We start from the raw sequence: 13,367 nt of genomic DNA on the forward strand, positions 1-13,367 counted from the left end.
ACAGTATTAAGCTATTGTTTCCATACTATTTTGTAAGAATTGCGCGTGAGGCTCGAGAGGAGAGCCGGTCGCTGTAAATTAAAATGATGATGTTGTAGTGCTCAGTGATTAACACTGTCATGGATGAGAGGGGAAAAGTGTGAAAGTTAAACGATCCCTGGGCGCGTCGCAGCATATGGGAGACGTTAGTGTCGGCCTCTGACTGTGAGACGGGTGCCAGGGGACAACAGCTGACTGGGCTGAAGTTTGCTACTCTATTCAATCCTCATGAAGAGCAGCCTCAGAGGGGCCACTCTCATCATGCTCTCTCTCTCCATCGCCTCCTTTGAGCAAAACAGTCTCATGTTAAAAGACGTTGACTTGGACGTTAAATACTATTTAAAAAAGGACAAGAAATAGTCCTATAGACATCAGTGGCTCCCTATAGCCCTGCTGTTCAAAACAGGCATGTCGTTTACACAATGTTGACATAGGATTTTTAGAAAGGCATCTATTGGATAACTGAATTAATGGAATGCACATTTGCAATAACATTTGTTAAACAATTTAGATCAAGAAATGTTATAGATCATTAGGCTAATACAATTCAAGTTGTTTGGGACACTTTTCCAAGTCATCTCAATGGCTTATTAACTTAATTTAAACTTATTAAATAAATAGGTAAATATGATATAGGCTAACTTTCAACGGCGTTTTTAAATGTTTCATTAACCACAAAGCTAGATAACAAGTTATCTACATATAGGCTACGCTAGCGAACAGAAGTCCCCTTCGCCTGAGGAGGTAACAGCCTAGAAACAACTCTGTTGAGCGGTTTCCGTTCAGAAACACATCCACACAGTATAAATCCTGTCATTGTTTATCACATATTGGTCTAAATATAGCCTATTAGAGATGTTTTTTTTACTCCATAAGCAAATTTAAAAAGGAAAAAAAAATCATTTTGTGTTTTGTTTAAAACAAGTTGACTGTTTAAGCTGGAACTAGTAAAAAAAAAAAAATAGTTGATTGTTTAAGTTGATAAAGTTTAAGTTGACTGTTTTCTGGTTATAATAGCCTAATAAAAAAGAAAAAATTCAATAAGTGCATTTAATTATTTTTCTTTAACTCTATACAACAACACGGTCGTTTCGTGTGTTGTTTCTCTTTGAGCGTCTCCACCTATGATTTGTCCAAATATTGTTTTGCTTCATTGCTAAATGATTTATGACGAGACTAAAGACACTTATCAGTTTTCCTGGACCTCGCTGACGACAGGTGCGACTCACGACGTGCTTTCCACCTGCTCGTTTTATTGCTGCAGTTTTTACAGTTTATTTGAGAAGAAATATGACGCTGCTATGCAAGTTTCTTGGTGGATTTTATTGGATACCAATTCCGTTGCTTATCTTGAATAAAGTGGATAAGGATGTTATAGACCAAGTCCTCTGAGGTTTGAGATTTGAGTTCTTCTGACTAGGGTATTTATTTCTAACTTTTAAGAATCGATGCAAAATGATTCAAAATGTGAATAAAAACAAAAAAATAAAAAACAACCCAGACATCACAAAATATGCCATGGCTGCTGTAGATGTAGCCTAAATAAAATAAATATTATTAGTATTTAAATCCACATATCTACAGTAATTAATTTAAATTTATAAAAACAAATTTTATCTGTGTTGTGATCATTATTCTTTGAAAAAGATCTTCCATCACTCCAGGACGTGTGGGGAAGGAAAAAAAAACAACAACTCTTTATTCTGTGGAAGTTTGAGGAGCATTTTCTATTGGCTGAGAGCACTCAACAGGAGCAATGAGGGGAGGAGGGAGGGAGGTGATGCCGCTATAAGGCCGACAAGGATCCTGTCTGAAGGTAAAGGGCCCGCCCAAGACAGCAAGAAGTTTCTGCATTCTCCACACTTGATTTTTTATTTATTTTTTTATTTTTGTAGCCTACATTATATCAGCAATGACAGCAAAAACCAAACTTTTGCACTGGTCAGATGGGAAATTTCGGGGACGGCCGGATGATTTTTCTCTCTCTGAACATCCGAGGTTGACCCGCAGTGACCCACGGGCCTGGATGACCTCCGCGACCCCCGCGTACTCATCCACAGGTGACCACTACGCTCACTCGTCGGTGGATGCCGCCATGGACAAGTACATGTCTGGAGCCAACAGTCCTTTGACAGCGGAATCGGATCTGGGAGGATCTAAAGCACATGGGGGGTCTCAGCAAAATCTCACCGGACCTCAAAGACACAGACGCGTGGCTGCTAACGCGAGAGAAAGGCGGAGGATGCACGGACTGAACCGAGCATTTGACAAACTGAGGAGCGTCATTCCTTCCTTGGAGAACGAGAAAAAACTGTCTAAATATGACACTCTTCAGATGGCGCAGATTTACATCACAGAACTGTCCGAGTTGTTGGAAGGTGTTGTGCAGTCGGATTGCAGAGGTCTGAGGGACGGATGCAGCGCATCTGGCAACCATGGTAACCTTGGTCAGAGGAGTTCAGCTCAGACTTTGAGGACCAGCATCCCTTACGCACTGGACGCAACTTCTTCTAATTTTGTTCCAGAAAAAAATGATGTCACGTCAAATGCGAGTGATGGCGAATCGTCCCATTTCAGCGACATTGAAGAAGGTCAGACTGGTGGACGCTGATGGCTTTGCCGGATTGACTTTGAGACTGTGGCACTCTGCTTAATCATAATTTATTTGTCTGTGTTTTAGTAGACACTGAAAGAACCAAATAGATAGGCCCTGTGGATAATGGTTAGTTCTTCTAGAAAATGCTTCATTATTTGATTGACAAAATTTCTGAAAACTCACAAAAAAAAAAAAAAAAAAAAAAAAAGGAAAGGAAAAAGCTATACAAGCCCTTTAGTTGCACTTTAAGACAGACACTTGCCTAAATTTGGATTTTTCCATTCCACATGTACAAAACCTTCATCAGTAATGACAAAAATGCTATTTATGTCTCTTTGTGATTTTTTTATTACCTCAAAAGTTTAATAAAGATTTTCTTTACATATATTTTTTGGGACTGCTTCGATTCATATATTGGTTATATACAACAGTCAATCGCGCAATCTGAATGGATGAAAAAAGTTTCATGCAGTTTATAGGTTCTTTTATCCAGTATGATATCCCATTGATTAACCAGCATAGCTTTTGAACCCAAAAAGTTCAAAATTGCTCTTTCTTCGGGTTAAAACAACTCACACAACACAAAGACACGGTGTCAAAAAGTTTGAGAAACTGTCTTTTTGTGTGTTGTGTGAGTCGTTTAAATGATTCACTCAACAGTTCGAACGACTGAAACAAGTCATCGTTTTAAACGTCACACGCGTTCCCCAAATGTCAACAAAGCAAATTCATATTGACGTATGACTTTTGTTGAACCTTAAAATCAACAATATCCCCCCTCAGGCTACTTCATTTCAATATATAATTATTCCTTATTGTTCAATTGTTTTGAACTTGACTGACTCACATGATGACTCGGTCAGCAGCTCCTCTTCACGAACGAAATGCTTAATTCACTCAGTTCGTTCACGAATGAGTTTAATCAATGCCGCAAGGGGGCATGTCCGTTCATGAGTAGTCAACCAATAAAATGCTTATTCAAGGTCCGCAATCCAATGCTTATGGCTCGTGCTATGTAGCAAGAGTTAAAAGAAGAAATGGGATTTCACCGAATGAAAAAGTTAACTTAAAGGATGTATTAAAATAATGTTTCCCAACTCTGTTCCTGGAGGCACACCAACAGATTCAAATGATTAATCTGATTCAACTAATCAGCTCGTTAGTAGAGACTCCAAGACCAGAAATAGATGGGTCAGATAAGAGAGAAGTCCAAAATGTAGGCCTACTGTTGGTGTGCCTGCAGGAACAGGGTTGGGAAACACTGCATTAAAAGCACACCCACATTTCGAAATGAGAACTATTTCATGACAGCGACCAAATCACAACCAAATTGTTTTCGACTACACATTTTTTACAATATATCTTATTTTCAAATACAATCATTGACTTTAGTATTCATATCATACACTTTATAGGCCTATTTAATTATTACATATTCTGTACATTATTATTAAAAAAGTACAATGTTAAAACTCATCGCACAGTATAATACAAATCACTTACAATAGCAGTGACCTCAACTGTAGAGATAGAAACCTTAATCAGTCATCTGCTCATCTATACTGTCTAACTGATCGTAACTTCCCCCATGTGACCTGGAAGGAAATGGGGGTGGCAATTTGGACAGATCTTTAAACAGAATGCTAGAAAGGGTCTGTTTGAAGTCAACAGGGATTTCACTTGAGGTGGTCACAGGAGTTTGTTGGTCAGCGTTTGGCTGCTCTTGACCACCATTGTCCTCAGTCTGTCTGTTCTTACGCTTAGTGGCAAAATTCACTTTGCTATACAGATCCTCAATATTCGGTTCATCACTCTTGGCAGTAGTCGTAGCAGTCCAGTTAGTGTAGGGAGCCTCCAAATCGCTGCTCTTAGAAGGTTTTTGTGATGTTTTGCATTCCTTCTCTTTCTCCATAATTACATCTGAATATGGATTATCGTTAAATCCGAAGTGTCGTGGTAGACTGGGAGGTGTTGCAACTCCTGGAAGATTCATTTTTGCTCTTGGTTTTGGTTGTGGAAATACCATTGAATACAAAACCTCATCTGGGCTACTCACAGGGCTTTTGACAAAAGAAGGTGGATCTGGTAAGGAGACTTTTCTGCGTGGAAGTGCAGGACAGGGTTTTTCTTGATTTAAGTTAGCCGGAGGATGCTTTTTAACATTAGGCCTGTTCCATGGTTTGGTTTTAGGCAATGGCGGTGGTGGTGGAGGGGCTTGTTGAGAAGGGTTGGATGATGCCAGCTGCTCACGGACGTTCTGCTGTTTGAGAGCACCTTCAATGAGCTTGTGTAATGGCTGTCCAAATTTCTGGACTGTAGGTGGGCAAGGTCTTTCCTGATTCTTGTTCTTTGAAAAATGCTTATTGACAGTACTTTTGGGTTTTGGTGAAAGTGGTGGGTTTGGAATGGCTTGTGGAAGGGGTGTGGATGGTGACAGAAGCTCTTGGCGACTCTGGTGTGCCTCTTCATTGGCTTTGTGTTTTTGCTGTCCATATTTGCATTGTAATGCTGGGTGCGGTCGGTCTTGATTCATGCTGATTGGAGGAGGCATTTTCGCCTTAGGCCTGTCCTTTGGTTTGCTATTAGGCGAGGGGGGCTGGGGTGCAAACTGTTGCGGAAGAGCAGTAGCTTGTGCTAGCAGTTCTTGGACACTCTGGTGCATGATGGCCTCCTCAATGGCCCTGTGTATTTGCGACCCCTGTTTTGACAAGAAAATGAACTGACCCTCCCCAGTGTGACAGCGACGACCTGCCTCGATCATAATTCCCCCCTAAAAAGACATAAATAGTTATATTCAAAAATTCAATATATCAATATATCAAAAGTAAAGACATTTATAATGTTACAAATTTTTTTTATTTCAAATAAATTCTGTTCTTTTGAACCTTCTATTCAAAGAATAAAAAAATTAGTTTTCACGAAATAGTAAGCAGTACAAATGATTTCATAATTGATAAATGTTTCTTAAGCAGCAAATCAGCATATTAGAATGAATTCTAAAGGATCATGTGACTGAAGGCTGGAGCAATGATGCTGAAAATTCAGCTTTGCATCGCAGGAATAAATAATAAAAAAATATTAAAATAAAAAAAAATCAGATAGATAGAGATCATTTTAAATTGTAATTGTATTTCACAATATTACTATTTACTGTATTTTTAGGGACCCATCGCTCTGCACATTTTTCCTAAACATTTTTGCTTATATATATATATATATATATATATATATATATATATATATTTTAGGCAAATACTTAATACTTAATATGGATGTATTAATACTTAGTACTTAATATGGATGTCCACGAATGTCTCATTATTACAGTGATTATTGTGTTTCTAGCATGTAATATGTTTGGCAACGTTTCTTTTAACCATAAAAGATGTAGTGTGTAGCTTATTATCATTTATTATTTCTTAAACAACCATGTAGGAAGACATATCATGGCCATATTCCAGGATGACAATGTTTCATCAGGATCAAATTGTGAAAGAATGGTTGGAAGGGAGCATGAAGATTCATTTTCACACATTAATTGGCACCTCTGAGTCCAGACCAGTTAATGTTTGGGATGTGCTGGAGGAGACTTTACAGAGTGCTCACCTCTTGCTTTGTCAGTACAAGATCTTGACCAAAATTGATGCACCTCTTGATGGAAATAAATGTTGTGATGTTATTTCTATCAAGAGGTGCATCAATGTTTGGTCAAGATCTTGTAGAGTGCTATGTAAAGTCTCCTTCAGCACATCCCAAATACTTACACTGAGGTTAAAGGGTTAGTTCACCCACAAAAATGAAAATTCTGTTATTTATTATTCACCCTTGTGTTGTTCCACATCCGTAAGACCTTCTTTCATCTCCGGAACACAAATTAAGATCTTTTTGATGACGTCTGAGAGGTTTCTGTCCCTCCATAGAGATCCGTCGTTTCATAAAATTGAGTTTAAGCCACTGGAGTCACATGGAGTACTGTAATGATGTCTTTTTCTTACCTTTCTGGACCTTGAAGTGGTAGTTACGTTGGATCTCTATGGAGAGACAGAAACCTTTGTCTTCTTCAAAAATATCTTAATTTGTGTTCTGAAGATGAACGAAGGTCTTATGGATGTGGAGCGACACAAGGGTGAGTAATAAATGACAGAATTTTCATTTTTGGTCAACTAACCCTTTAAGGTCTGGACTCAGAATTCATGTGTGAAAATGATTCGTCAGGCTCTCTAAGCCATTCTTTCACAATTTTAACCCTGATGAATATTGGCATTGTCATCCTGGAATATGGCCATGATACATCTTCCGTTGTTTAAGAAATAAAAAGCTTGACACTGCATCTGTTAAGGTTAAAAGAACCATTGCCAAAACATCTCTGCAATCACTGCAATAATGATCCATTCATAGATTCTCAAGTATTTGGCAATTACAATTTTATCTAAATCATTTATATATAAGCAAAAATGTTGAGTCAGAGTTTTACATATCTTTATTCCTTATGAAGCACCTTGACTTGGCCAAATCTCCGGAGGAGCCTGTAGGGCCAGTGGTAGATGGCCTGTCCGGTCTTGAGGTCCAGCAGGCAAATAGCCTCTTTCTCAGAAGACAGCAGGTATGACCCAGACATCCTGCACCTCTGAGAAGCGTCTGTGTTCTGCACTGTCACCTGGAACTGGCCTGTGGGATGGAATTTACAAAAACATCAAACCAAAGTCTCTCTGGACAAACCCTGTCAGGTCAGACCTCTGGAATTTAAAACAAAGACAGAACATAACATATTTTACAGGGGTGGCCAAGAATTATGAAGTAGTGAAACTGATTAGGCTACATGAATGTTCGGTCTAAAAACAAAAAAACTGCTTACCCAATTTTACCAAAACATTTTCATATTTCTTAAATCAATAAATATGAAAAAGTTTGAACAGACAAACGGAAGGGTCTTGTATCACCCTGCAGGGGTTTATTGTAATAAAGGCCTTTTGGTTAAACATTATCATGATATTTACAGTATAATATTAATAGTAAATATAGTAATATACACCGATCAGGCATAACATTATGACCACTGACAGGTGAAGTGAAGAACACTGATTATCTCTTCATCACGGCACCTGTTAGTGGGTGGGATATATTTGGCAGCAAGTGAACATTTTGACCTCAAAGTTGATGTGTTAGAAGCAGGAAAAATGGGCAATCATAAGGATTTGAGTGAGTTTGACAAGTGACTAATTATAATGGCTAGATTACTGGGTCAGAGGATCTCCAAAACTGCAGCTCTTGTGGGGTGTTCCTGGTCTACAGTGGTCAGTATCTATCAAAACTGCTCCAAGGAAGGAACAGTGGAGAACCAGCAACAGGGTCATGGGCGGCCAAGGCTCACTGATGCACGTGGGGAGCGAAGGCTGGCCCGTGTGGTCCGATCCAACAGATGAGCTACTGTAGCTCAATTTGCTCAAGAAGTTAATGCTGGTTCTGATAGAAAGGTGTCAGAATACACAGTGCATCACTGTTTGTTGCGTATGGGGCTGCATAGCTGCAGACCAGTCAGGGTTCCCATGCTGACCCCTGTCCACTGTTGAAAGCGACAACGGCACGTGAACATCAGAACTGGACCACAGAGCAATGGAAGAAGGTGGACTGGTCTCATGAAATCACCTTTTCTTTTACATCACGTGGATGGCCGGGTGCGTGTGCGTCGCTTACCTGGGGAACACATGGCACCAGGATGCACTGTGGGAAGAAGGCAAGCCGGCGGAGGCAGTGTGACGCTTTTGGCAATGTTCTGCTGGGAAACCTTGGGTCCTGCCATCCATGTGGATGTTACTTTGACACGTACCTCCTACCTAAACATTGTTGCAGACCATGTGCACCCTTTCATGGAAATGGTATAACCTGGTGGCTGTGGCCTCTTTCAGCAGGATAATGCACCCTGCCACAAAGCAAAAAATGGCTCAGGAATGGTTTGAGGAGCACAACGAGTTTGAGGTGTTGACTTGGCCTTCAAATTCCCCAGATCTCAATCCAGTCAAGCATCAGCGGGATGTGCTGAACAAACAAGTCCGATCCATGGAGACCCCACTTCGCAACTTACAGGACTTAAAGATGCAATATGTAATATTTTCTGTCCAATAGAGGTCGCTAGAGACCTATTCAAAACAAAGGCGTAGCTTGATGACGCCAAGTTTGAGCTCGGAATCTTGGGACATTTGGTCTTTACCTCAATGGCCGGTGGAAAAGAATTGGGATTGGACTCAGGAAGAAGTCATGTTCATGGATGCGATTATTAACGTTTCTGTAGTATGAAGCAGAGCAGGACCGAGTGTTTTGGGAGCTGAAAGAGGCCGCTGGAGCGATTGCGCAACACACGCTGCAAGCAGCGGAACTTTTATTAAGCCACAGTCGCCAGCGCCGCTTTCGCTTTCCGGTCATGAGTATGAGGTAACACAGCTCTGTTTAACATATTGGATACATTTGAGTGTGTTGAAAATTATGTTATAACGTTACTCTGTGCGTTCGCTCGGCGGCTGCTGTGAGACACTGTTGCACACTGCAGTAAGCTAGATCGATTTTAGAATATCATATTAAATGCTGGATGGCTTGTGTTGATAAATTACTTGCAATTATTTTTAAAATGTATTGTATGATGGAGAAAATTCTGTATTACTGTTACTAAAAATAAAGCTGCATCTGATTATATTATGTTAGCCACTTAATAGTGTTTTCCTCTGAGGCACGGTAAAGCATGGTACTCGCAAAAAAAAAAAAAAATAAAGAAAATTAGATTTAAACAATAAGACTAAATATGTTGAGCTATATAACAATAATTCGTTTGTCTGTCTATAAATATATCAAAACAGTTGTTCCCTTGCCTATTAAAACATGTAATATATTAAAGCATCTGGTGTTTCCATGGTTTCTACTAAATAAAACCGGAAAACCGAGGGTAACGCGGGTATGACGCAATTGACAGGCGACTCCTCACATGTCCCGGCAATGTCCCACTAATTTTCTCACGATTTACAAATAGTTGCAAACATTTGGGAAATTGTAAGTACTCAAGTGAACAAAATATATAACACTGGCCTACTGGTTTTTGGATATTTTACTGCAAAATTCTTACATATTGCACCTTTAAAGGATCTGATGCTAACATATTGGTGCCAGATACCACAGCACACCTTCAGGGGTCTAGTGGAGTCCATGCCTCGACGGGTCAGGGCTGTTTTGACAGCAAAAGGGGGACCAACACAATATTAGGAAGGTGGTCATAATGTTATGCCTGATCGGTGTATAGTAATATTATAGTAAACTACTTGATAAATAAATACAGTGCATGAAATGTTGATCTGAATTGAGAAAATATTGTATTGAATAAAATTGTCTTAAATGTAGACTAACTAAAAGCTTACACTAAAAAAAACAGTCAATTAACAATCGGCCTAGTAAGTTGATCACTGCAACAATATTATATTTTTAAATTATTACTTTTATATTTTAAGGTAGAGTGACAAATACTGGTTTAGCTACTATGTACTGAGGGCACTTAGTTTCTAACACCTCATATTTTTATGCACACATAGATCTATAGTCCCACAGCAGTACTATGTGGCTCAAAAACAGATTTCAATTCAGATCATTATTTCTTTGTAAATTACATTGGAATTTCCCTAGCTACTTTGTGTTCTGAAACATTAACGTTATCAGTGTTGAAAGTCAGCTTGAGGCTGACCACCAGTTTGTCTGAGACTTGACTTTTCGTCATTCACTAAAGAAAAAAAGAAACTTTTTAAAGAACATCCGTAATTTAACGCACCTCTCGGTGGGCATTTTAATACTAAGAATATGAAAAACTAGGCATGCACTGTGTAATATTTATTTATGAGAAAGAGGAAGGTAGATCCCAAAAAATTTTAAATAAAGAAAATTTACAAGTTAATTAAACAAGACTATGACTGAAATATGTCAAGATGCTGAAACGTACAGCAAGACATGATGCAACACCAAAGATGGCCATCTGCATGAGAACACAAAACCAACAATGAAATAAAATAAAATATAGGACAGATAAAAAGACAAGACTTTAGACTGAACACAAACTGGACCCGGAACACTTTTACACTTTTCTTCTTATTTTTGACCTTCATAAATAAACACTGAACTCAAAAACACTGAGTAATGGAAACAGAAGTACATCTGCATCACCCTGTTGCTCAACTGCAACAAACAAGTTAGCAACACCTAGTTTAACAGTAGATAATCATTATCATTGTCTGGGATCAGCCTTTGCTTGTAGCGAAGTGTATTTTCAGACCACAGTCTCACCTGCTCCCCAGGTGGAGTACAGTTGATTGTCAGCCGGTGGCAAGTATTTATCTTTCTGGACTTTCCTGGTATCTTCAGCTCCTTGGGTCTTCTAAAAAAAATATAAGGCAGTTAGCAATGTACATTAGTAATTCCTCTTTTTTTTATGCTATCATTCTTTGAAAAAAGACTTGTGCAATAATGAACTCAAAGGTGTGGTTATCAACATTTCCTCTGTGACAGGCAAGATGTTGTGTGAACCTGTACCTCAGAAACTGAAGTTTATCATAGATGTGTTGACTTTAGTCACTTTAGCAGTGGGAAAATGTACATCCATCTAATTATGACTTGCTTTGTGAGGGCTTACGAGAAAGATGCAACTAAAATTGACTGCTTGTTTTACTAACACTTTGTCTTTTGCTTCTGCCAAAAAGTTGGTTGATGACAAACTTGAGACAAAATGCAGTGTTAACTAGTCTAGGGTATCAGACAAAACAAACTGGTTTTGGATATATGACTGGATCAAAACAGATAACATCTGAAAGGAGACTGGATCCAACAATATTTTCTTTTCTAAATCAACATCCTTGTTCTTAGTTGAACACTTTTTATAAATAATATATTTTATATCCCCTTGATTTTAAACAATCAGTAGAGCATAGTGCTAACAATGGCAAGGTCATGGGTTCGATTCCCAGGGAATTCATGAACTAATGAAATGTATAGCCTACCTTGAATGCAATTTAAGTTGTGTTGAATAAAAGCATCAGCCAAATATGTGAATGAAATGTAATTGTTAAAGTTATGGTTAAGGATAAGGTTTGTTTGACTGGAATGTTTGATAAAATCACCATACCTGAAATGCTCGTTGGCACAGAACAGAGATCCAGTCCTCCCGAGTGGGAGCAGCGATGGTGTAGGTGCATGAGGTGGTGTTTAAAAAGAAGGCAGAGCAATCTGTGGGACAGCTCTCTCCTGGGGCCGGGGTGATGCTCAGACAGTCTGTCAGGCGGATCACCCGTTTGTCTGTTTTCTTGAGCGCTGCAGGCCTCGAAATGGAGAAGCCCTTCAGCCCTCCATCACGCATGTCGTACAGCTCCATGCGACCAACTCCTGCAGGGCTGGGCTCAAACAGAACCAGCCAGGATTTCCGCCATATCTTCTGCAGGGGAAAGATTTAATCGAGGCAAAGACAGAGAAAGGAAAATGAATTATTTTGTGGCATAACTCGGAAGGGTTTAACATCAAACTGTCTGTGTTCAGTGCTCCTCCACTGGGACTGGTTAGTATCTGGGAGAACAAGCCAGAGGCGGCAGCAGAAGTTCTGAAAAGTTCCTTCATTTTATCTCCTATGCATGATTCATGGCCGTTAAATGCTACCATGAAGACGGAAGGACCTCAGGTGGTTAACCAGCTGCCGTTTCCCTTCTATATTAATAATGTACAGTTGAAGATTTCTGACCAACTATAATTCCCAAGGCTGGTTGTAAATAATTAAACGGATGCTTTAATGCTGTTATAACTGTGATTAGCAATGATTTTGCTACCTTCCTAGCAAAGAGAACATCCTACCTAATAAATTGCACTTACGTTAAAGGAGTAGTTCACCTGAAAATGAAAATTCTGTCATCATTTACTCGCCCTCATGTCGTTCCAAACCTGCATGACGTTTTGATATTTTGAAAAACTTTGGGAACCAAACAACATTGCAGTCCATTCACTTACATTGTATGGAACAAGTATCAAAATATAATCTTTTATATCCACAGGAGAATGAAAGCTATGCAGGTTTGGAATGGCATGAGGGCAAGAGTAAATGATGATTTAAAAATGATTTTGGTGAACTTTAATCTCCCTTTACATCTGGTTGGTTTTAATGTCCTAAAAAAAAAAATCATAATTATGCATTTGCATGACATTTTTAATCACAGTGATCACATTTTTTATCAGTATGCGTGTCCCTTTTAAGTTTAACCTATGACCTCGGCCTGGCTAATTTCAGGAGCTGCTAGTTGAGCAATAAACTGTATAAAATATATTATTAATATAATCAATATAAAATGCATAAAAACTAGCGCATCAAATATAATAGGTGTACCAGTACTAGAATTAAAATTATAATCAATAAAATTAAAGCCACATAATTTCCACCTTGAAGTAAGTGTTAAATGATCATTTTCAATGAACCTTACCTTCCCAAACTTGACACCCTGCAAAAAGAGCGGGCCCTCTTTTGAGATTACGTCCATTGTGCTTGTTTGCCTCTAAGTGCTCCAGTTCCTGTATTTTCTACAGAAGGTGACCAAACAGAGAGAGAGAGAGAGAGAGTGCGTGTATGATGCTAAATTTGATAGTAATCAAGCTTCTGTGAGGGTAGGGGCCATGTCATTCGCCACCAAGAGACCTAAAAATGGTCCACACCGGTTTCATACAAACGCTG

The 13,367-nt window shown here is 39.0% G+C and overlaps 2 protein-coding genes across 4 annotated transcripts; one reads left to right on the forward strand and one right to left on the reverse strand.

The window, feature by feature from the left end:
- Positions 1-1,071: 1,071 nt before the first annotated feature.
- On the forward strand, positions 1,072-3,022 carry atoh1b (atonal bHLH transcription factor 1b). The gene has a single exon (XM_048175616.1). It carries the CDS (start codon positions 1,952-1,954, stop codon positions 2,648-2,650), a length of 699 nt encoding a protein of 232 aa, XP_048031573.1. The 5' UTR covers positions 1,072-1,951; the 3' UTR covers positions 2,651-3,022.
- Positions 2,986-13,246, reverse strand: dok3 (docking protein 3). Of its 3 annotated transcripts, none has more exons than XM_048175613.1 (5): positions 13,120-13,246; positions 11,784-12,089; positions 10,949-11,036; positions 7,134-7,303; positions 2,986-5,405 (listed from the first exon to the last, which is right to left on the reverse strand). In XM_048175613.1, the coding sequence occupies exons 1-5, from the start codon at positions 13,174-13,176 to the stop codon at positions 4,173-4,175; spliced, it is 1,854 nt and encodes a 617-aa protein (XP_048031570.1). In that variant the 5' UTR covers positions 13,177-13,246; the 3' UTR covers positions 2,986-4,172. The 3 variants fall into 3 exon arrangements, with proteins under 3 accessions (XP_048031570.1, XP_048031569.1, XP_048031571.1); XM_048175612.1 differs by having other exon boundaries at positions 10,949-11,039; XM_048175614.1 differs by lacking the exon at positions 13,120-13,246 and adding an exon at positions 12,518-13,097 and having other exon boundaries at positions 10,949-11,039.
- Between the last annotated feature and the right edge of the window lie 121 nt (positions 13,247-13,367).

This window comes from Megalobrama amblycephala, linkage group LG23 (genome assembly GCF_018812025.1).
Source record: "Megalobrama amblycephala isolate DHTTF-2021 linkage group LG23, ASM1881202v1, whole genome shotgun sequence".
NCBI classification, from domain to species: Eukaryota; Metazoa; Chordata; class Actinopteri; order Cypriniformes; family Xenocyprididae; genus Megalobrama; species Megalobrama amblycephala.